Raw genomic sequence first — 25,278 nt, 5'->3', positions numbered from 1 at the left:
TTTATACACAGCTAAAAAGAAAATGGAAAATATACACTTTAATGTTGGTTGCAGGAGCCATAAATTTACCTGAGCTGTAACATTATTTCAGAGTGATTTCTTGTCTAAGATGAAATTACTTAGAAAAACCTGTTCTTTTCTTAAAATAGTTGAAGCTGTATTTTCAGTAATATATTAATATGACAGCAAAAACTAGAATAAATAAAATCTGAACCTGATGAAGAGGAAGGAAGGAACAGGGTAATTTAGCCCTGAAATTATTCTGGAGTTGATCTTTAAATATTTCCAGGAGAGGAACTTGCTGTGAGATTTGAAACTGGAATGTTTCAGGCAGTTTTAAAATTGATTTCTCTTAAGTGACAATGCCATTGTATTTCAGTTCCTCCCATTTGAATCAAGTATGTAATTTTGTTTCCTAGACTTTTTTCTTGCTGGTGGTGAGAGATATAAAATAGTGATGGATGGTTTATAGGTAAACAAAATTCAGAATTCTTTATTTAAAATAATGTCTTATAATGCCTTGCATTCGGTGAGCTGCGAAGCCTGGTGTATGTGTATGGTTGGTGTTTCTGCATTGAATTTGGCTTTCCTACTTGCTACAGGACAGAGGTGAATTTCTTCCAGCTCTTCCAGCTTCCTCTCACAAGCTTGTTCCTCCTTTTGATGGACAGGCTTCTCCAGCTAATTATTTTCATTCATCATCTCGAACGTGGCCTGATTCCCATCTTGAACGTCTGACCCCAGTGTCTTTCTGAGTAGCAGAGTAGTGAAAACAAAGTTCTTTCACCAGCAGTTGTTTTGGAATTTTGTTAATGTGACCAAACTTCTCTGGCACAAATTATTCATTTCTGTGCTGAATGATGTACTCTGCTGACCCAAACGAGTTCCTGGTGTAGCTGCCACTAACAGTGTCCATTCAGTGCAATCTGAGTTCCATGTTATGGTCTCACATGTTAAAATCAGCTGTTAAGATCTCTTGTTGGACTGGGGGAAAAGATTTGTTTGAGAATTAAATAGCTTTAACAGGATGGTACCTTGGTAATTGGATTTTTCTGTGTTCTGGGTGTGATTTTTGCCTGATTCACTGTGGCATCAACCAGTTAAACTGCCCACCTCGGCTTTTCAAAGGGATTTACCTGCGGAAGAGCAGAGCTGGGTGGGCAGGATGGATAATTTTGGAAGGGGTAGAAATTTATATTCCTTTTTTTTCAGGCTGTTACACAGACACATGTTACCTGTGCATGGCATGAAGGGTTTTGTTTGGGGCTCTCAGCCTTGGTGGCCTGTCTTGCAGAGAGAAAATCTTGGATCAGACAAACACTGGAAGAAACACTGGAGAAATGGGTGAAAGTACATCCCTTCTGCCCCTTCCCAAAGACCCACATGGAAACAAACCCTTCCAGCCCTGGGGCTGGTGTGTGTGTGCAGGGAAGCACCAGGAGAGCAGAGGGGAGGGAGGCAGGAGATGGAAGTGCCCCTTGTGACAGCGGGGAGGATTTATGTGACACCAGGGTGATTTGCCTGACAGCACGTACTTCCCTCCCCAGCTCAGTGCTCTGAGGTACTACAGGGATCTGTCACCTTCCCTGAGAATGAGGCAATAATTTACACTGTGAATAGTGCTGGCAAAGTCAATGGGAGAAGGAAGGTGCCATTCAGCACAAAAGCTGACAAAATCTGATTGTTAAGTACCAGTCAGTACATTAAACTTCATATCTCTCTAAAGAGTGAGGTGGGAGAGAAATACCTTGTATAACACCAAGACATGTTACAGGAGACAAATGCCAAGTGAATACTTTATAAAACTTGTGTGGTTTAATGCGTTTTTGTAGTCAATAGATTGCCTTTTCTGCCTGCCCTTCACTGTGACAGCTGCAATGTGTCACAGACCTTAAATCAACAGAAAGCAGTGGAATATCTTGCTCTGTTGGCTGGCAAAGAGCTGCTGTTCAAACCTGAGTTCTTTAGAGGTGGCTCCCCCATCACACCATCTGCATTGACTAATTTTTTTTGCATTTGCAAATTTGCTGACAACTCAACAAAAACACACCCTGATCAGGAAATGAACGTAATTGTGACCCAGACGTTTTGTAGGTGTGCCTGGAAGGAAAAAACATCGGCAAAAGTAGTAGTAGAAGGAAAGAGAAATTAAAATCCTAGTTATCAAGGAGAGACATCATCAGATATGGTGAGGAGTGATTTGTGTACTGAAGGCAACACTGGGAAGCAGGAGGAGTGTGATGTAGCACAGTTTGCCAAAGGAGTTTGCCCTCATGTGGAAGGTTCTGGTTGAGTTGAAAAGGTGTGAAACAATTTGCAGTGCAGACAGTAATTGGGTGCACAGTTTGTTCTACTGATGTTGGAAGCAAGCAGGGAGTTAGAAATGAATTAAGGGTAGTTCTTGAAGAGCACATTGTTTAGAAAGGTGTTTCAAGGTTGAGGAGTTAAACTTTGAATTAAACCAAGTTGTGCTGTGGGAAGAGGTTGCTGCCTTTTGTTCTCAGACTGACGTGGAAGCAGAAGGTTCCCATCTGGCTGAAGGCTGGACTTGTGTCATATCAACACCTGCATTCCATGAGACCACATCTTGACCACCAAATCTGAGATCCCTGATCTCTCTGAGTTTATTTAGGAGTTCATTCTCCTGGCACTCGGTGCTGGAGACTGAGGAGTGAGCAAAAAAGTTTGACCAGGTTCACTTGTAGACAAGCAAAACCTTCAGAACTGAATAGACTCAACTTTTTCTCTCATTCAAGCCAAACTAAGAATCATTAAAATACAAGTTGAAACCAAGATTCTCAAATAATTATCATTCTGGAACTGGGGGATGTTTAAAACATGGAAATTTGCAGTAAGCTAGGACAACTATAATTACTCCATCACAATGTGTCTTGTTACCTAAGCGAAAAGGAATAATTTGATCTGCCAGTTTACATCATGTAGCTTCCATTAGGTTAAGAACACACCTGGTCAAGTGTGGGAGGAGGAAGGAGTAGAATCTTGAATACAATATGTAGGTAATCACCTTTTTTAGTTTACCTGGAAATGTAAAGGGTGAAACTAAGACTTACCTTGTCCTTGTCCACCAGGTTAAAATAATTAACCTGAATGCCTTAAACATGAACATTTCCTCTGTTTTTTTTTTTTCTTAATTTCTTGTAAAGACTCCATTAATACTTAAATTTCTTCACTCTCCAGTGGCATCTGTTAATAACCTTGCACAGTGCCAAGGAAATCATTGATGCAGTAAGATGTTCAGAAATGGAGTTAAATCAAATATTCCACTAGTTGTTCTTTGTTAAAATAATTGACATCTTGATTTGTTATGTAACAAACCTTAATTTGCTTTTCCTAAATGGCTTTTCTCCTTCTTTTGTTCCTTTGGAACTCCCTTAAATGATTGGAGGCAGGCTGGGAAATTTTTTCCAAAATCAAGTTTGTTTGTTTGTTGTTGTTGTTTATTTTTCTTCTTAATATTTTGGCAGCAAGGACAGAAGTAATTTACTTGACTGCCTTTCCACAAACCAGACCTGTGTGGCTCTCCCCCCACTCTGAATCGCAGCGTTTATGTTTCAGTCTCTAATGGTAACTTCTTGTTTGTTTGTGTGCTTTCACTTTTATTTTAAAATGTTAAAACTCGGTCTTACCAACACGTCTCCACTCGAGGAAAGGGAGAAACTGGGGTTTGCATGACCCATGTGGACCCAGCCACTGGAATTGTGTAGATGTTGTGGTGGGAAACTGGTACGTGGCAGGTTTTGTTGTGTTTGGTTTGCAGTGGGAGTTGGAAGAGGAGGTGCTGAGGTGGGAGGGATGTGAGGGGACTTCTGGCATCTCAGGGCATGTTCAGGGCTGTGTCAGCCTTCTCTGTGCTCTGTAGAAGGTGACAGTAGTTGGCATTCATTTCCTGGCATTCCTGGCTTCCTTCCTGCGTTGAGACATTGGAACAACATCCATTCTGAAGGTGAAGATGTGCTGCTCAGATTTACAGGCTGAGCTGGGCATCCAGCCTACCAGGGGAAGCTCTGGCAGCTTGGCTGGTCCAAACCCTGTGGTACAGTCTGCCAGCACATCTCAGACTGCCTGGGCCAAATCTCATCAGTACATCGAGATCAAAAAGCACATTTTCACCAGCCCAGTCTCATGTGGTGTGATTGGAGTGGGAGCCCTGTGTTGGTGCTCTGGTATTACAGCCCTGGGTCATTCAGCATATTCCTCTTCAGCTGAGATGAGAAGAAAGAAAATGACTTTCAATTCTGATTTTGCATTACTTTGTGTTTAATTTACTATTATGAATCTAATTGTGGTCTATTTGCTGCTTCGTGTTCTGGTGAATTAGCAGAGGGGTCACAAACCACATTAGTTTTTTCAGCTTAGGTGACATCAGAAAATGTAAACCTGAAGCTCTAAATCACATTTTTAATCTCAGAAAACTCGCAGTGGTGTTGTTCATATGTTTTTCTATCAATAGCAAGTGTATGAAATCTCAGTGCAGGCTCAAAATTCTCAGCACAATTACAATACACGTCTGCTTTCAAAAAACTTACATTAGTTTTGAAAACATTATTAGTATTTCCACAGACACTCCAGAGGTGCACTAATATTTCTGAAATTATTCAAATTGTGTGGTAGATATTTATTGCACACATTTTGCACATGTTCCAGGTTGCTATTTTTGCTTTGCCTTTGTTTGTGAGCATTTTTTTACCTTTGGTTTATACCCTGGAAGTCACATCATCATGTGCATGGGAGAAAACAGTTACATACACTCCTGTAGTATTCTTAACTTCCATCACACATGCAGTCAACAAAGATAATAATAATTTAAAAAAGCTCAGTTTATCTCAGTTTTCAGAACACTTTTTTTTTTGTGCAACTCTGAAGTGTTGCATAATATTTGCTTTATTTTTTAAGTTGATTAAATTTAAAGTGGCTTGCTGTAAGAAAATGCATTTGTATGAGCACCATTCAGGAGATCTGGAGGTAAAGGTACACAGAGGTCTTAATGTGTATTATTTGTCACCATAGTTATTTCAGTCTATGAATAGAAAATTGACTTTGTTTGGAAATTCAGCTTTTATCTCTGTCTTCTTCCTCATTACCCAGAAAAATGAGGTTGTTGGGATGGGGGAAAGGAGGAGGAACCCTGCCACGTACAGGGATTTCTTGTGGGAGGAAAGGGTGAGAAATGCAATGGCAGCTCTGTCAGCAATAGCTCTGCAGGTAAGAGGGGACAGAAATGCTGAACATTGTCAGCAATCCCCCTGATTTTATTAGTCAGAATACAAATATTAGTTTTATAGGTAGGGTTAGAATTAAGTACAACTTAATTCTGACCTTGGGGACTGGTACTCGGAACTGTTTTATTTCCCTGGGATGTATTTTCATACTTGCCTGATTTATTTTTATATGTTATTGTTTAGAGTGTTATTTCTGGACTGAAAACCTGAATTGTGGGGGTTTTTTAAAATTAATTTTCACAAGTTCAGAAATAAAACTCAGTGAGAAAAACTGTGAAATGAGGCAGACCAGGTTTTACAAACTGCAGAGTAATCCCAGACTGCTGGTTTACTACTATTTTCAAGTGATCTCTGCCTGGATTAAGAACAAAACTCTTTAATATAGGGCTGCTCTGAAGTTGTGTTCAACCAGTTGCTTAGTGTGAAATTAATTTGTTCAGGAAGGGATATAAATCTGCTGAGGTGAAAGAAAATTGATTTTTACACCACCTTTCACTTGTTGCACTCGCAGTAGTATAAGCTTCATTAGACTCTCAGAGTGTTTATAGGTATTATAAAACGTTTAAAACTTGATGTATTGAAGTACTTGAATGGGTTTCAGGCATTAGAGGATTATATTGAGATTTTCTTGCTATCAATCTGGTGCTTTGGGAAGGAAATGTGTGCTTTATTCTCATTACAGCCATAAATGGAACTTTTCTGGCTGACATGAGAACTGATACATGCAGTGGAGAAACTCCAGGATTTTGAAACAATTCTGTAGCATCAAAGGTAAAAAGCTCTGTAATTAGCAGTTCCACAAACATATTGGAAGTAACAAAAAGCAAGGATTCAGACACTCTGGCTTCAGGTGGGCATTTCACTTCTGTGTCCAAGCCATCAGTCCCAGTAACCAGCACTGCAGAAAATCCCCAAGAAATGTGATATTAGAAGTATTTCTCCCTTGCACTGCATGCATAATTACACTCCTACTGTAATACCTATGCTAACGTGGCAAAGTAATTTCCCCATGAAATAAAAGGACAACCTAGAGAAGACAAAAAATACTGAGAAATCCTATCCCCACACATACCACACAGTTCTCACTTTTAAGTTGTAGATCTTAAAAATTTATCAGTGCAATTTATGAGTGTGTTCAAAATTTTAGAAAAACAGCAGGTTTTAAACATAATGGCAGTAGTTTTCTTTCAGCCAGTGTAGTAATGTGTGCTTCCCTAAAGCCAGACTCGTGGAATAAATGCAGTAATAGCTGTGTTAGGTTTCTGGGGGTTGAGGGTTTGCCTCGTACAACATTCATGCTCTTAGAGCATCGCTAGTCTGTTCTGCCAAGGGAAGTTGAGTTTTGAATACAAGTCCAGAATACTTCCATATATACTGAAAAGCCTTGTTTAATATCTTCATGGTGAAGCTGCATTTGAGAGAGCTGGTTCTGTGTCAGCTGTTGCTCCTGCATCAGAGGGTAGGTCAGAAATGAGTTTCCAGTCCTTCCAGCCCTGTACCAGCAGCTCGTGCTCACTGCTCACCTGCCAGTGGGGGGGAAACAGATGCCATCCTAATTAATACTCAGAATTAATTCCCTTCATGAGTGAAAATGATTGAGGGAAGGCAGTATAAACAAGTTACTTTTCTTTCAGTTGTCAGAAATTTGGGTTTTCATGTTATATCCCCTCTACCCTGCTTACCCTGAGCGGTGTCTTCGTGAGTCTGGAGTTTTAGGTGACGACAGTACCCAATCCTGTAAGCAGCAGAAATGAAGTTTACTTGAAGAATATAAGCTATGTGTGGATTCTTCAGGCTTCTAACCAAGTATGTTTGTTTACTTCAAGAAATAGAGTTTTTTAACTCCTCTGTACTATCAAATAAGAAAATCTGAAATCAATTTTTCTTCACGTTGCTTGTTTTCATTTCAAAATCGTGTCACCTTAATATGTAAATTACAGTCACTTTGACACAGGCTTTCTGAATTCTAATTTGAAAAAAGGAGGGTATATTTTAGTTGTTGTTTTTGTATGATTTAATGTGCTTTTAGTCACCTCTGATGCTTGTTAGTGGAGCGCTACTTTTTTTCTTACACTTGAATAATAGCACATAGTCCCTGGTTTGCTTTAGTGTGCCAAGGAAAACAGGCAAAGATGGAGCAGGTAGCTCCATACCAATAAAAGGATATTTTGATTCCCTGGAAGCACAAGCAGTGCATTCCTTTTGCAATAAAAATGCTGGCTTGATTAAAAAAAGGTCCCTACTAGGAAACAGCTAATTACATTGATAGCACATTAACAGAATATGTAACTTGAGTAAAGATGCAACAATAAATCAAATAAAGCAATTATATAAATTGGAGCATCTTTGAAAAGTAGGACAAGTTGTCTGAGTGTGTTATTTATTTAATACCAACTTAATATCAGAAGAGCAAACAGTAAGACAGGTAAAGTACATCAAAATATTAATTATATGGATCCATGTTATAGCTTATAAGAAATGCTTACTTACTGCTTCTCTTCAAGGGAATTGCTGATGGAAGTTTAGGCATAACATCTTGAATTATTCACAAGTATCTGAATTATGATGGGTAGATCTAAATGGTACCCAGAAGAGCTTTGATATTTAAACAGGACAAAGACATTTTACCAATTCTCTGAGAGTTGTGGCTGTGAAACTTGAATCATTCCTTCCTGCACATATTTTTCAGGTTACAAACTGTGAAGCTGTAGTTTTGAACTGTCTTACTTTGGTTTAGCAGGTTAGCTCTTAATCCTGGTTTAAGATTTTTTTTTTTTCCAAAAGCATTTCCAAAATGTTCTACAAAGTAAGATAAAAAAAAAATTAAAAAAATCAGGAATATAAACATTGTCATGACTCCTTTAGACAAACCATTCTCTGACAGCAGCCAATATCTGATGCTTTCACGGGGATTGGTTTCAGTAACAAGATATTGAGCCATTTTTAATATGACTTGGTCAAATTCCATTGGAGCAAGCAGTTATCTCCTAGTCCTTCTAACAATTTCTCTTAACCCCTGGAAAGGTGGAGACACCTCACCCTGCATCCAGGCAGGATCTGCTTATTGACAGAAGATGGGGGGTGACTCAGGCTGTGATTTGCAGCTTTGGGTAAACGTGGCAGCTCTTCTGAATCAAGTTTTGGTAGCATAATTTCGGGTGAGTTGTAAATAGGGATAAAAATTTGACTGTTATAGTTGGCAAATGTAGTTGGGCACTCGGTAACTGAGCTGGAGGTTGTGGTAGTCACAGCACAGTAGCTCCTGATGGGTTCACTCTCAATCTGTCAGCACTGGCTGCTCTCCTCTGTCCTGTTCCTGCAGGAGAGGGTCAGCATCTGGAGCCAGGGACATGTTCCCAGTTGGATTAACTGCTCCTGGGTCTGGAAGCCAAAGAACAGCAGAGCAGCTTTCAGGAGTATAAATTAGTTTGGAGAAGGTTCTGTCCATGAGCTGGCAGTACTGCAGAGTGCATTAAGCCAGAGATGGTTTGGGCAGTGAGGATTGTTCAGACACTCCTTTGGAAGCAGCAGGGAGGACAATTCCCAGGAACATGCAGTTTCAGAATCACCTTAACAACTTCATCCTTAATTTGAGCGCAGGTTATGGCACTTTCATATCTGCACTGTCTAAAGAGAGATACTGATCTGTTGCTTAGCACTGGAGATGATCTTTTTCTAAGGCTCAGTGAAGAAATCTGTGAAACTAATTTTTATGGGAATAGAGAAGCTATTGCTTCACTTCTGTATTAATTTTAAGAAGTGAATGCTGACTGTGAGGGAAATCCCTGAGAAATGAAGCTGTGGTCAAGGAGGGAGTAAGAATGGGCAGTAGTTTGTGCTGTAACAATCATATTTGTGTGACAGATTTGGGCGTTCAGGCTGCTTATTCCCTCTGCAGATTGAAAATAATTGCATTTTTGTTGTGTGAACCAAACTCATTTGTATCTTGTGTCCAACAAAACCTCTGATCCTGAGCTCTGTGGGCAGGGGGATGGAGCCAGACCTGCCAGCTGCGTCCCTGCACGGTACAGGGCAGGCACATGAGGTGCAGGTTTCTTGTTGCAGCGCTGGAGTTAAATCTCTGTCCCTTATTTTATGATGCAACAAGTATAATTTGTGTTCTTGTAGTGCTTGGTGTATATGGAATGTGAATGAAATAAAGAGATGGGGTTAAAGGTGTAAATTTGGAATTGTTTTGGAAGGCAGCTCTGCGGGGAAACTCGCAGATATCCAGGGAAAATGCTCAGGTGTTCCTAGTGGGAGGCTGCAGGATAAAGAATCATTGCACAAAGTGGGACTTGTGGTTTTCAAAGGCAATATGTGGAGTAGGAAAAGAAATGGGATAATTTAAATATGAAAGGCAATGAAATGGAATGAATCAAAGTATGACTAACAAGGTGATTTAGTGAGATGTGGTTAAGATGGATGGAATGTGATTTTAAAAGAAAGGGGTAGATTTAGTAATAGAAATGTAGATGTCTGAGGAAAAATGCAAAACAAGTAAAAGAGTCTAAGGGGAGTTGATGTTTAGTAACAGTATTTTCAGTGTAAAAACTATTAGGCATTTAATTATAATGTCATTAATTTTAAACCACCTACATACATAACATTCACACCACAACAACAAAAAAGGATCATTGTCAGGTTATTGTAAAATAAACATTGAAAGGGAAAAATAAATGGGCTGTGACTTTACAGTGTCACTGTAAAATAAAGGCTGAATATTTTACTGTGAACTAAGCAATGTTGGATAAAATATAAAATAAAAGATGAATAAGTCTGAAAAATAAAATTAGGAGTAAATAGCACCTAGAAGCTTGTTCTATATGATGGTCACAAAATGAAATAGTGTGGAGTTTGTGAAAGGATGTCTGTAACTGCTCCCTGTGGGTGACCCGATGTGGGACTAGTTAAACCATTGGTTAGTTACAAAATTCCAGGAATATTTATCAATTAGACACTTCCAGTGATTTTGGCTTCACAGCTGATGTGCTACATACAAACCATACGTTTTCAGAAATTTGGGCAAGTTCTTAGATGGTTTGAAGTAGTGGGTCTCTGGCTCAAAGGATTTGGCCCTGCAAAAAGAAACTGCACACCTTGTTTGATGTATTCCTGTGTCTGATGGGCAAGGCAAGGACTGGGTACACAGTGTTCTGCTACTGAAATAAAATGTCTGCTTCTTTACCAATACCTAAATACAGACTAAAATTGTATTTTCTCATTCCATTGTTTCCCTCACTAAATGGGAAGCACTGCTGTTTATTTTATGAAAGGAAAATTCCCGATTCCTTTTTAGATTAAAGAAAAAAATATTCACAATGAGCTGTGAGCCCTGAGAATTTGTATGCTGAGCCTGTCAGACTGTGAATCTTTATTATTACCGAGCTTTATCCTTGAGTACATAGCTTGCAATTCAGTTTGAATATTAAGTGTCAGGCTCAAATGCACCGGTGAGAGATTTGCAGCAGCCAGCAGGCTCCTGTCCCAACCTTGGCAGCCTCTGACCTCTCTCCTCACTGAGAAGTGGTCTTGTTTCACAGGTGTCAGCTTAGTGGTGTGAAGCTCCTGATGCTGTGAGTGATGGAGAAGGTACCATTACCTGCAGCTCATGATTTTCCTGGGACACTGGGAAAGGTTACAGAGCGAGGAAAAAAAGAGGTGTGGAACTGGTCATTCAGAAATGGGGAGGGAGAACAGAACGTGTGATGCTTGCAAATGTGGTTCTTTTTCTGCTTGGATGTAGCGCACCTACAAAGGACTCCAGTTAAAAAAAACACCACAACAAATCAATCTTTTTTGTTTGTTTATTTAAAATTACAAATCTGGGCCCAGTGGTTCTGCAGAGATGTATTCTATGTGCCTGGGCTATAGGTTGCATCATTTATATTTATGCTTTTGGGTCCTTTTTCCTCCCATGAAAATCATGTTGCTCTTGGGGAAAATCTGCTTATTTCCCTTGGCACTGAACCTGAGCTGCTTCCTTTTTTTTTTTTTTTTTTATTTCCCTTCTGATCAGAAGTCAGAACTTGAACTCAGGTGTGGAATCTTAATGGGCTTCTCTGTACTTTTGACTTTACATTTTACAGTCATAATCAGCTGGAAACATCAACAAATAATTCCTCTGAAAAGAACCCCAGCCCAAGGCTCTCCTTCTTTGTGTAAAATAAACACCAACTTGTCTTTCTGAAATCAACTCTAGTCATTACAGTTAGCAGCAATAAATCTACAAACATAGAAGATTTATATTATTTTACTGTTTACTTCTTTTTTAGACTGAGATCTTACTTCCTAAAGAGTGCTTTTGATAAAATTCAGATAGCCCATGTGCAAAGGTGGCTATAACTTCTACCTTCAGATTAGATTTCTTTTTTTTCTTTGTTTTGGTCCACAAGAAATCTGCTCCAGTCAGTGGAATTTGCTGTACCCTCCAAATACTGCTTTTCCATTAGGGCTCATGGATTTAGCCTAGAGTTGTGCTGTTTCTGTAAGAATAATTATGTCATAAATCACAAAGCTGTCGGATAAACTGGTGGGTTTGGGGGTTTGTTGTGGTTTTATTTTCATTTCTTCTGGTCATTAATTTCAGATGTTATTTATTAACATCTAAAGCTCTTAAGCAATGTCAAAAATTTTATTAAAAAAATGAGAAAAAATAAGTAAGTTTACTATTCTTCTCTCTACATCTGCAATTTTTTTCCAGACTGCATTGCTTATACAGGCATGATTCATTTCTTGACCTGTGACAGATGAGAGAACCACTAGTTTAAAAATGCTGAGTGTAAAACTGCTGTTCTGAAAGTATAATGTTCCCGCTTTTTAATGTTTGTCGGGAGCAGGGTGTTCAGGGCTAAAAGCTCACCACTGGAATTGATGAAAGGACTTCTCTACAGTGGTAGATGAGAACAGTTCAGCCTTTTTCAAATTACTTTGTTATTTCTGCATCTCCTCTGAATGCCTCGTTCCCTGGAATTTGTGAGAAATGATCATTTAGTGTGACGGGCCCAGGAATGTTTCCATGGTTAACATGTGAGTAATCTTGCTGATATTGGGGGAATTGCTCTACCTGCTCACGGGGCAGAACAGTCTGTGCTGCAGGAGAGGGGGGAGAAACAAAATAAATTAGGAGAAAAGTTCTGAAACTGTTAAATAGTAATAGAGAAATTCAGTGCCTGGGGCTTTGCCCCCTCCCTGCACTGACAGGGCAGCTGATTCTCCCCAGTGTGTTTGTAGCCAAAACTTTGAAAGGTCCTTTTTTTAAGGGACCAATATCTTTTTCAGCTTCATGACGTGTTTACTGTTTTGCTTAATACTACAGGGTTTACACTGAATAAATACCATCAGCATGGGCTCACTCACAGGATTAACCATTCTGAACTGGGTGGCTTACCTTATATTTTAAAAATTAGGTGTTTATTTTAAAAGTTCTGGCAGTTTCAATCATGGGTAGGGGGATATTCCTTGCAAATGATGCTCTCATTTCAAGTGAGGTACGGAAAGAGAAGCAGATACAGTTTGAGGGTGTCACAGTCACTGCAGCCTGTACAGCACTGCTGCCCTGCAGGGCTCAGTGGGGAGGCACCAAGAACTTCTTGCCCAGCTTGTACAACATTTTAAAAACAATCTTTTAAAATATTTGAAAAATAATCAATATTTAGACAGACCCATGGCATTTTTACCTCCTGTAATACCGAGCAGTTATGAATGGTCCCAGCCTCTGCTGTGCAGATGGCAAACTGGGTGTTTCAGCTGATGTGTTGGAGTTCTCATCTGTCACCGGTCTTTTGTCATCACATTGCACAGAAGATGTGCTAAGGGGCACAGCCCTGAAGGCAGGGAGGTTACACTATGGAATGATGTGCCAAAGGTCCAGGACAGAGCTGACATCGAGTCTGTTCTCACCTCCCAGACTGTCTCCCCTCCCGTACAGATGTAAACATATAAATCCAACCAGCATAATGCAGAGCACTGGCATTTGGAGTTAATATTCCAAATAAGTTCTTATTCCAAGAAAAGCTGTTCAGTTTCAGATGGTATTTGGACAAATCCCTGCTCACATTCACCCAATTCAGTATCTGTCCTCCCATCACAAAGAAAACTTTTGTGATTGCTGTGTACAAAAATATGCTCTTTGGGTTCCAAATGTGCCATGTGTCAGTTTAGTTTGGAGACAATAATTTACTTAATTTGGACAGATTAGAGACTGAAAATTATTTGCCCAGGACTTTGCAGTATTTTTTGTTTTACAGTTAATATTAGCAACTGGCAATAATTGCAACTGTCTTCTTAATAGTCTTCATAATATCATTCTGTGCATTAATACCATATATCCCATATACACATTCTCGACTGTACTTTGGGTTGCTGGTTGTTCTTTTTCCTTTCTACCCAAAGTTTCACTGTTGATGACATTATATGAGAGATTTTTCTACTCCTTGAGTTTCTTCTGTATCTACTTCACGGGGTACAGTCTGTGCCTAGTGCTTCATTCTTCCAAAGATCCTTTAGAAAATTGACCCAGGGCCCCTGTGCTTCCATCCTGCTCTTGTCACACAGGCAGCATTCCCTGGTGACAGCATGCCACCTTTCCAGCCATGTCTGAGGGTCATTCCTGGGGATAGGTAACCCCAGGGAACAGTTTAGGCCAGGAGCCAAAGCCTGAGAAGCTCTTCTTCCCATGGTGAGAAGAAATGCTTTTCTTTCAGACATTCATTAGAATGATCACATTCCAACAAAAGAACAGGAGTAAGGTGATGCTTAAGACTTGTGACTAAATGTAATGGTTAAATAAGTGCAGCTAGAAATGCTCAGTAAATGGTTGCAGTCCCCCTCTTCTAAGGCTAATCCATGCAGGGAGCTGCTCTGCCTCTGTTGAGCGTGCTGGCATAAATATCAAATGTGGTTTATCGTATTCCAGTTGCATTTCTTTTTTTTTTCTTCTTTTCCCTTTTTTTTAACCTGATGTTCTGAGGATTTCCTTTTAGTGCCTACGAACATCTCCTTTTGACAGACAGTGCAAATTAAAAGATATGGCTGGGCAAAGGAAACTGGAACCCAAATATGCCCCCTGGGTTTTCATTTACAGTTAGAAGCTACAGACACAATTACTGCTGACAGAAATTCAGAAGCCAGTGGCAGAGTGCATGTGGCAGTAGACTCATGCCAGGCAGTAATTGGGAAGATTATTTTTAATCAGAGCATATCCTACAGCCCAAACATTAGAAATCTCTTGTAAGGCTGACAGGAAATTAAACTGAGACCAAACAAAAAAGCCTCAAAATAGAAGTAATATGGTTAGAAGTCTAATGATGGCAAAACTCACTGCTTGTTGCATTTGGCTGTTATCTAAGGGGAATGGCTTTTAACTTGCAGCAACAGATATCATTGTTTAATTGCATTTTTAGAATACAATTAAAATAAAAAATATCAGATTAGATCAATTTAGACGTAGGCTTTTGATACAGGTGTGAAGCAGTAGATGTTAAGTCAGACTTAATTGTGGGTATGTATTAGTAGTAATTTTTAATATTGCTTTAGGTTATTTGTTTTTTTATCATTTTTTTTCCTTTAATGCTTAAGGAAGCTACTTCTGTGGAAAAAATAATAACATGTCTGGGATACTCTTGGAATGCTTGGGTATGGTAAGAGTTTGTGAAACCTGCATGGCCTGGGGCTCCCTTGCTCAGTGACCCTGTAGAATAACCTCTGCTTCTTTGGGCTGCCTGAGAGGTACTCTCAGTACTTTTTGCACCTGAAATATTCACCTGAAATCGCAACTTTTTCATTTTTAAGTGAATTTGAAACCCTCATCCTCTCTACCAGACGTTTCCATGCTAACTTAGCAGAACTTGGGTCAAGTTTTGCTTGTCTCAGAACAACAGGAGCACTGTGAGTGGTCACCCTGCTGTTGTTGTGTGTGCCTGTCACATACAAATGTTGTATTATCAGATGCAAAGAAAACTTTGCTCACTGGGAGTTTTTTTCAGTGTGATAGGAATGCAAAACAAGAGCCTACTTTGTGTTTTGTTTCAATTCATGGAAGTGGTGGAAAAGAAAAATTTAGGACTGAAAATGTGTATCTTGTGTTTCTCAATGAGATTGCTTGTAGCTGTGTGGACAGTCTAATGACACTTCATGTCAGCGTAAAAATAAGGTATATGTCCAAGCCCAGAGTCAACTAGGTTATCTTGAGGCTTGTAAATAGGATTTTATCAGAATGTAGGTTCATTTCCACAAAACTGCTGGAATTTTTCAGCTGTGTTTCCTTCTGCTGAAAATTGCTCCTTATAATCATGTGAATATGACTGAGAGTCTTGCTCATTGTTTATATATCGCCTGAGGAGCTGGGTAACAAATTCAGTGCACTCAGTAACAGGCATTTTGTGGAATTGCTCTGGAAGTAGGGCCCTGCTGTGTGGCAGGTGATGGAATGTTGTGGATATCCTGTGGTTTGCACTGCTCAGGGAGCTGCCCTGAGCTGGCTGCTGCAGTGCAGGAGGGTTCCACTGCCTCAGCCAGGGCCCGGTGTTTGCTTGGATGGGGACAGATCTTTGCAGAACTTTGTCAGGTTTGTAAATGTGCCACTCTTCCTTTTGCCCAGCCGTAAATAAATAAAAAGAAACTCAGTGTCTTCAGCTCAGGAATTGGTTAACGTGGGGGGATTGGACAGTAAGACAGCTGGAATTCCTGCTGGGAACATCAGCTGTGAACTTGGCTCTTTCTCTGGTACTCCCCTAGTGATGGTCTCAGCTCTGAGGAGCTCCAAATACAAGTTGCTGGTTCTCTCTTTATCACATTCTTAAGTTGTTGAGGTTTTTTTGTCAGTATGTGTGATTGTTGCAACACTCCTGATATATTTATAGAGCACATACCTTGCTGGGACTGCTGGTTCTTGTTGCTCTTTATCCTCAGCTGCATTAGGGAGACCCTCTACTGATTTGTTATTTACTGATTTATTTTGTTGTTTGTTTGTTTAAAATGAAATCACATATAAGGAAGAAAATGTGAAAAATTACTCAGTATATTTACTGTTTGGAATTTTACTGAAGTATATAAAAAGTATATGAATATATACTTTTATACTATATACTTATACTATAGAAAATGCATAATGTGTATATTGAAACATATAAAAATATTAAGTATATAAAAATGTTACATTTATCTGGAGAATGATTTGGATATACATGGATCTAGGTGTGAATTATCTTTGAAGACTCAAAATATGAGCAGTGTTTCTATTGTCAGGAGTATTTGTATCGGAGAGTATGTATTACCACTTGTATGTGGAAATGAAAAATGCATGTAGGGTGAATCTGTTCGGTAAAACATGTCTGAAGTTACTGTAACTTCTGAAATTCAGTGAATAATTCATTCAACTGTTACATGTCACCAGCTGCTCATCAATAAAAAAGAGTGGCATGGAATAGAATTACCTGATTGGATTTCCCAGCTAGGTGCTTGTAAATCTGTTCTGAAGGGCCCCTGTTGATCGTGTATTTTATGATAATTCGGCTTTTGCAAAGTGCTTCAAGTTTTCAGTGGAAGAATACACAAAAAGTAAATCACAGTTGTGTGTTCCTATTGAAACAGAAACCTGTGCTGGGGAAAATTTACAACTATAGCTTAGTAATGTCTATTTTAGTAGATAAGTCTGTAATGAAAACATAGGGTTTTGGGTTCAAGTACATTGGAAATTGTCTGGAAATGTTTACTGTCTGTTGAGTGATAAATAAATAATAAAATCTTTGTTGGCACTTGTGACTCAATAAGCAGATTTCTGTTTGGCTTTGCACTACAATCAACGTGCACTTATGACCCAATAATGTGTGCAGCCCTTCCTGGACAGCCCAAATAACACCTTAGCACTTGTATTGTTTGTTGAATCTCTGAGCCTACCTGCAACCTTCTGTGGGCCCAGGGCACAAACACGAACTCCTGAATCCTGCATTTCCAGTAAGAATGTGTTTTTCTTCCCACAGGAAACCACACAGAAGCCCCATGCAAGTGGTGCCTATTGTTTCCATGATCGGAGCCTCCTCTCAGTAAGTCCCTGATCTGTGTTGTGTGTTTGTTCCCCTTGCAATGGCACTGAAATCTCTGCTGTGCTGCCACAGTGAATGAGGAAATACTTCATTGGGCTCCTCAGCTTGCTGTGCTGATGCTGCATCACAAGACTAATAGACCACGAGCGAAAGGTCTGATCACTTTTAGTCTTCAGTGAACAGCAGCTTGGCAGTGACAGGCTTAGAAAATAATCCTGCCTGGTTCTGGCTGTGGGTCAAAGTGATTTTCTCTTGTATTTCCCTTGGACGTGTTGGGGTTGTGTCACTACTGAGAGTGTTTTACCTTTGGCTGATTACTTTGTGTACAGATTAGTCACAGACGCTTTTTTCCCTTCCAACAACTATGGATAATTAATTCATCATGCTTTCTATTTTAATCACTCTCATAATGTCAGAATAAGGAATATCATGAATTGTGTTCAAAAAAGTATTTGTGCTGATTAATTTTTTACCTTTTTTTTTTTTTTTCTGAGAAGAGGCTTTCAAATCCAAACTACCTGTTGCTCTTTCGTACTTGGAATTTATTTTCTAGTCAAGTTTTTTGTTGTAGCACATACATAGAACAATATTGATTAAGCACTTTTTAATCAGGATATAACTTTTTATACTTAAATACATCAGTATCAGAAAAAAATAAGAGTGTGATTCTTGGTAGGTGTGTATTTGGTACTTCTCAAACAATTTTTGATAATCCTCTGCTTAAAATAATCTGCAATGCTCTAATGCTTTGTGTTAGGTAATAATAATGGCTTGTTCTATGCTGGACAGACTATGTTTCTGCTTTATATAAATTCATAATTATAGTGTTCTTTGTTTTATGTTGACAAAATAATGGACTAGATTCCCTTTTTTGTTCAAATCTATTAATATTGGTAGCTGCGTTCTGCCCCAACACACAAAGTTTCATGTCACTGAAAAAATTAGACACTCAGTCCTTGCCAGAAAAGAAGAAGAATTTTGCATTTATTCTCCTACACTGAACACAATCTTCCTCTTAATGTCTTTGAAATAAGATTTCATTATTTCAAAAAGACTGCCTGGCTTACTGGATAAAAAAAAAACCAACAAAACCTGTTCATCTTGAGGATAGATTTAAATCAATTCTGTAGTGCTCAGCATGCTTGTTGCTTTTAGCTTTTCCTCTGTCATGAACAGTATTTTCTCTCACAGAATAACCTTCCAGCCCTTAGCAGAATTTGATGCAATTGACAGCTTTTGTTAGAAAAATTCTGGTAAAAATTGCACGGATGAGGTTGGGGTTTGTGACCCAGGGGAGACAGTGGTCCCTGAGATAATCACAGCATGTTTGGAGAAAGCTCACATTAATTTGACTGTGAATATAGTGCCTCAGTATCCATAAATGTAGCTGAAGGAAAAGAGATTCATTTTTCCTCAATAAGCTAAAGCAGAGATTTGGTCTCTACGCCAAGAAAGAAGAAGAAAACCCTCATTTGGAGTTTGAGGGCGGTTTGACGCTTCCGAATCTAAGCGCTCGTAATTTGCTTGATTATTTTTCCCTTGTGATCAGAACCCACCAGCACAATGACTATCAATCAGCTTCTGGGGCTGGGAGGTCACTCTGTCGCCAGGCTCAGCCCCAAGCCCAGCAGGTTGCCTGGTAACAGGCTCTGGAGATGAGCTGGCTCCTCGGAGCTCCATCTGGCTGGGCGGGGTGGCCTCTGCACCCGGGACACGGGGACACGTGTCCTACATCGCTGAGTGGGAAATCCTCTGTCCCGCTCCCTTTAGCGAGCAAAAAACAGTGGAAAACTGGACCACTCCAGCACAGACGGGGTGAGGTGCTGGAATTGTTGTGGAAGGAAACGGATATCGGTCGCTTGTCAGAAATCTCTTGTGATAATCGCGGTGAATTTTGTGTTCGGTGTCTTTCAGTTGGATTTTTATATCGTTTCTAGCTGTGCTTGCCTCACAGTATTTTTCTGTTTCGTCATCAAATATGTTGATGGCAGGATGGTTTGAACAATCAAATTACAGAGGAATCCAGGATTTTAAAAATTCAACTCCATAGCCTATGGATTTAGGTGTTTGACCTTCTGTTAATTGTGCAGTAATGCCTACAGTGCTCCAGCAAAGTAAACCAGTAAACAAAGCAATAAAAGACAGTTCCAGAGAAGAACTGAAAATAAACATGGCAGGCAAAGGAGATATTATTGTTCCAAATGTACAGTGGGAAATCAAGGACAAAGAGGGACTGGCAAGCAGTTTGGAGCAGAAATGGATGTAAAACCCAGATAAGCAGAGTCTTCAGTCATTCCCTCAACTGGAGCAATTTCCCCATTCCATTGTGATGAACTGGCATTCATTAAGGTGGGAATGCTGTAGGGTGCAGTGCTGGGCAGCAGCACAGGCCACGATCTCCCTGTTCTGGATGTTGTATTCCAGATAAAACTGAAATCCAAGAGTTGGGGTTGATCTGGTGTGCAGTGACAGTGAAGTGGAGGTCACTGAAGGGTCCCCAGCTCAGAAGGCTGGATGGACACTCAGCAGTGGCTGTGCTGTTTCTCTGAGTCTGCTTATTTGGAAAGATGAACTACTGTGCTTTTCCCTCTCTTGCCTGAAGCTGCAATCCTTTGGCAAACAAGACATTTCTCTTTGGTGTTCCACCTGAGTTCTCTGAAAAGGTTTCTGAAAAAAGTGTTTCCATGTTTGGCAGAAAAATTATAAAATTGCTGTTGGAAAGAGAAGTTTTGTGTTCTTGGCCATTCTGTTGGGTTTTCTTATTCTTCAGATGTTGTAGAGCTGTTACCCAGTTTGGATAAACAGATTGTAGTTAAGTGTAATTTTACTACTAATACTTTTCCTTGGACAGAAGATTTTCAAGTAAAGACAAAGGATGAGGCAGTGCTGCTGCTCCACGTTAAACTGAGAGTTGCATCCTTTGGCAGAGCTGTATTCCAAGAGGCTGTTCCTTCCAAAACAGTCTCACCTTGACTCCTCTGGTGGTCACAAGTGACACAAAACCACTTGCTGTGCTGTAGAGGCCTATAAAGCCAGTGAAAAAGAGGCATTTAAAGCCCTTTTCTTTAATTTTTACAGTGAGTTGTGTTTTCCTTGGAAATGTAAACATGTGGAAAAAAATAACAGAAAAATAGCTGTTATTGCGTTGAAAATATTTTATTATAGGGGATTATGAGTTGTTTTTTCCCCCTCATTAAACACATCTTTTAAAATTGTTAGTACAATAAATCTATTTTCCATAACAACATGGCATGCCAAAGAGGAGTCTGAGGAGTTTAGTGTGATCTAGGGATTTCTACCTGAGAGGCACAAAAAAAATAATTGTGAAAGAGAGCTATTATAAAATACCACAATTCTCTTAGAAATAGGCTGGTATTGTAATTTTATTCTAATAAATAGAGAAGAAAAAATATTTTAATGATGGTATTCTTATTTATTCATCTCTCTGTATTCTGATGTGGTCTGAATGATAGTGTTAGTCTAGAGAGTTGAATATTTTTAAAATTGCAGCGCTTTGAATTACTGATATGTGCAAATTACAATAAAAAAGGGATGAACAATGGTAGTTAGATAACGTAAATGATGCAGTAAGTTCTGCTCCATTACTTCATCTGAGCCAGGATGGGGAAGTGTTTAGTTGTTAGGATCTGCTCCACTCTCATATTATTCATTGTTGTTTTGCAGTATCTTCAAATATCTTCAGCAGTTATTGTAGGAATTCATTAAGGACCAAAAGCAGCGAGGCATTGACACGCTCCTAATGATAAGCAGGAGAATATTCTCATGGATGTTTTTTTCTTCAAAAAAAGCTTAACTAAGGTAGCTGAGCCTGACCTGTGTTTGATTTTTTTTTTCCTAGTGCTAGTGCAAGGTTAGGTGGTTGATTTCTAATATTGCTTTTCCATTAGTTAGACATATTTCATTAGAGATGCACTTTCCTGCATAGGGAACTAAATATTCTACCTTTGTTTAATTTTGTGGCTTTGGTTTTTTTTGGTGTTTTTTAAGTCTACGTGTTCCAAGGTTTCATTTCCCATGGAGGTAGAAAATGTTGGTTTCTGTCTGTTGGATGTCATTAATTTGATGTTTATATCAGTAAAGTCACTAATGATCTTAAATGAAAGGAGCAGTCATGTAGTAGAGGTTTCCATGAGTCACTGTTAAACCATTGCTGTAATTTGTGATTACTGAAATGGTGAAAGGGCTACAAACCAGAATATCCATGGTCTACTTTTGATTTACAAGTGGTTCTGCTGCTCATTCCACTGAAATCAAGCTCTTCTCCAGAAATAAGGGACGACACTGTCTCTGGCTTGGTTGTGCTCAATCATTGCTGCAGACAATCCTATCTGGATTTCTTTGGGCAGCTAAAGCATTTAGAATTTGCTCTCTCAAAACAGATTCAGGAGCATAAGATTCACTGAAATCGAATAGGACATCCTGGAAACCAGAGACAGATTCCTAACACAGATTTCACAGGATATGCTGGGTTGGAAGGGACTCACAAGCATCATTGAGTCCAACCCTTAAGTGAATGGCCCACACAGGGATTGAACCACAGCCTTGGTGTTCTGAAGTGGGTTTCTGGAAATACTACCATCGATTATTTAGAACTCTGTAAGTAAAATTAGCTTCGTAATTGGCTGTGTACAAGTGCTCGTGTAAAGGAATATCTTAATTTCTTCTTTCTTCCTCCCTCTCTTTTAAAAATACAGTCACTGTTTCTCTCTGATGGATTCCTGTGTGAACTTTCTAAATCCTCCATCTTCCTAAGTGGTGTTTTGAGTTCTCCAAGTAAAAGCTGTAGGGGTTAAATAGAGAATAACCTCAGCCTCTCAATTTACTGTACATAGCAGCCTGTCTTGTGGCACTACTGAGGTATTTCCCCCATGAACATTAAAGTGCAGGCATTGGGAAACTTTCCACATGCATGTAAACACTTAAAATACTTCCACTGGCAATTGTTTGCGTTCTGGATATTCTCCAGATCACAGCATTAGGAGGGTTTTGATCAAGTCCATTTCCAGAGCGTCACGGCATTTATGAGATATCAAGTCCCAATATTCCTGTGAGATCAGTGTGTGCTATTATCTCTTTATTACAGAAGGAGAAGACAGAAAATTGAGCAGCCTGACTGATGTGCCAGGAGAAGGACTATAGCAGAACTAGGATTTGAATTCATGTTTCTCAAATCCCAAATCATTGCCTCCCTTACTGGGCTATCTTTCCTCCTGCTCTCCCTCTAATCCAATACCTTTTATTGCTAATGATTTTTACATTTAACAGCGAAAATGAACTTAGAATTTCATGCTCTCTCCCATCTCATAAAAATTTGAAATTTTTCCTCAAGAAAATCATGCAATTATTAGTGAAGTCCTATCAGCACAGGGCAAAGCTAATTGAAATGTACCAGTCCTCGGGATGATGTGGGTCATGTCAGGGTTGTTAGCATTCCTTAATGAAGATATACACTTGTTCCTTCTCCTTTGAAGAGCTTACAGACTTCAGTAACTTTTTCTGATAATGCTAATTATGCCAAGTGAAGGTACAGCCATGGCAAGCACTTGGGCAGTTCAGCACAGCAAATTCTGAGCAGTGTAGCAATGCTGTGCTGGGCTTTGGGGGTTGTCAGCAGCTCAGCCTTGCTGGAGGACTCATTTCTGTGTTAAATGTTTGTGTGCTGCTCCTCGGGCCTGTGCTCAGTGGGGAATCTCTGTCCCTGCACGTGGGGCTTTCGTGGCCAAATTAATGCCATGATATTTGGCTTTTTGTGCCCTGAGTGTAGGATCTGAGATCCTGCTGAGCCAGGTCTGGGCACAGGGCTGACAGCATGGCAGTGTTTCAGGAGGGGAGCATCTTTGCTGCCACTCTTCATGGGAATGAACACGAGTGTTGGGTTGTAATAATTGAATTAGGGATGGGGAAGATTTAATTTCCTCTTTTTTCCCTCCTTCTGACATTTGAGGTCAGTTATTGAGGTAAGTTTGTTGTCCTGTTATCCCTGTGTAGCATGTGCACGATAAATAAACAACATGCTTTGAGGGAATTCTTTCTGCTCCTGGCAGATGTGTTAGAAATCATGTAACTGAGGGGTCTTTACATTTTGAACATGAGATGGCACTTTAAAAATATACCTCTGGTGAAGAATGGAAGTGCTGAGAAATAAGAACAGATCTGTTGATGTAAAATGAAATGTTTATCCTCATTCTGCATAGTTTAAGAAGTTTAAAAAGAAGGAACAGCATGAGTTTGACAGAATACGATTGTATTTGGCAACATTTACTCTTCCTTCAGGACTGTTTAATATCTTTAGAAGCTGAGCTGTACCTCCCAGAGCTGCTTCTGCCTGTGGACCTTTCTAGAAGCTCCCCAGCAGGATGGGTGTTCTAGCACTCAGCGCTGGGGTTTAGGAATTTGGGATTTCTCACCAAGCAGTTAAGCCTGTATCTGTCAAGTGTTGAAATACAGTTACATCTGCTAATGCATTAACGAGAGAGATTCAGCTGTGACCTCCCCAAATCACTGCACACTAATCAGGGCAGATCTGGGCAGATTGGTGAAGGAGCAGGCTTGTGTGTGTGTGCAGAGGGAGGGAAGTGCCCGTGGCAGACTCTGCTGACCAGGTTTTAACTGGAGGGAAGCAGTTGGGCAAGCCCTTGTGAGATGAGGCAAGTCTTGTGAGACCAGTACACAAGTTATGTTCAGCTACCATGTGCTACATTTCGGTCTTGGATGCATCTTTATACTGACAAAGTCAAGAAACCTGTTTTACCTGAATGTGGTGGGTTATCTGGGAGGTCAGATTTTCTCCCTGTCCCCCCTAACTTCCTCACAGCCCACGGTGCAATAATGGAGAGAATCTAGAGGATAAAAGCAAGAAAAAAAAACCTCTTTATGTGCTGAGATAACACAGTTTAGCTGAAGCAAAGCTGTGTGCACAGAAAGGAATAATAAGGCATTAATTCACTGTTTCCCATGGGCAGGCAGGTGTGTCACCATTTCCAGGAAGGCAGGGCTCCATCACTTGTAACTTGGGAAGACAAGTTTCACAACCTCCTCCTTGAATTCCATGAGCTTTTATTGCTGAGAGCATCGAAGGGCTGGAATGTTCCTCTGGGCAGTTCCAGTCAGCTCTCCTGGCTGTGTCCCCTCCCAACTTCTTGTGCACCCCCAGCCCACTGGTTGAGGAGGGGGGAGTGAGGAAAAAGAGGAGAGAAATAAGAAAGAGGAAACCCTGATACTGTGCCAGCTCTGCTCAGTGTTACAGCAATAACACCGGTACCAACACTGTTTTAGTCACAAATCCAAAATACATTTGCACATGGGTTGCTATGAAGAAAATTAACTCTATCCCAGACTGACCCAGTACCTATAAAACTGCTGCTTTTCTTCACTGTGAGCTTTCTTCTTCCTTCAGCTGCACCCCAGAGGAACGATTTTATGCACATCTGGAAAAGAGAAGAGAAACACCAGACAGGGGGTGGGTTTGGTGGAGGGTTTGTTTTTGTGGTGGGGTTTTTTTTCCTTATCTTGAAGGATAATTTGCACAGCTAAATGACACTGTTATAAAAAAGTATATATTGGGTCTACAGTGAGAAAAAAAAAATTGATCTGAAATCCTTCACAAATAATGTTTTTATCAAGACCAAGTTGTTGTGTGCTATTGATTTTTTAGATCTGCACAGCCTACAAGTAATAGAAGTTGCAGAGACAAAACAATTTGAGATGGTTTTCTGCCTTTTGTATAAGCCGGGTTTGGATGTAGAAGTACAAGTCAATTCTTTCGCCACTCAGATTCCTTGAAAACGAAAAGAAAATTTCAGCATGACTTATGGTTTCCAAATGTTTGGATTTTCTGGTTCTGAGTCTTTTCCCACAGGTAATGGGGCTTGTTGTGTCTGACAAGCTTTTTTGTGCCTTGGTCACCAGTAGTACAACAGAATGTGTTCCACAGAGGTGTCTGTGTCACTCAAGGCAGAAAAATTCTGAATACA

General features: G+C 39.8%; 1 protein-coding gene across 15 annotated transcripts in view; it reads left to right on the top strand.

The window, feature by feature from the left end:
- RBFOX1 (RNA binding fox-1 homolog 1) overlaps positions 1–25,278 on the top strand; it is a 1,102,859-nt gene that overhangs the window by 448,158 nt on the left and 629,423 nt on the right. For all 15 annotated transcript variants that reach the window (XM_050317469.1, XM_050317468.1, XM_050317472.1 and 12 more), the window contains one exon: positions 17,222–17,284. In XM_050317469.1, coding sequence (XP_050173426.1) covers positions 17,222–17,284 — 63 coding nt within the window. The remainder of the gene's footprint in view (positions 1–17,221; positions 17,285–25,278) is intronic.

The sequence above is a fragment of the Myiozetetes cayanensis genome, unplaced genomic scaffold (assembly GCF_022539395.1).
Source record: "Myiozetetes cayanensis isolate MyiCay16 unplaced genomic scaffold, myiCay2020 scf20-37, whole genome shotgun sequence".
Classification (NCBI taxonomy): domain Eukaryota; kingdom Metazoa; phylum Chordata; class Aves; order Passeriformes; family Tyrannidae; genus Myiozetetes; species Myiozetetes cayanensis.
This window is presented reverse-complemented; position numbering and strand designations above follow the sequence as displayed.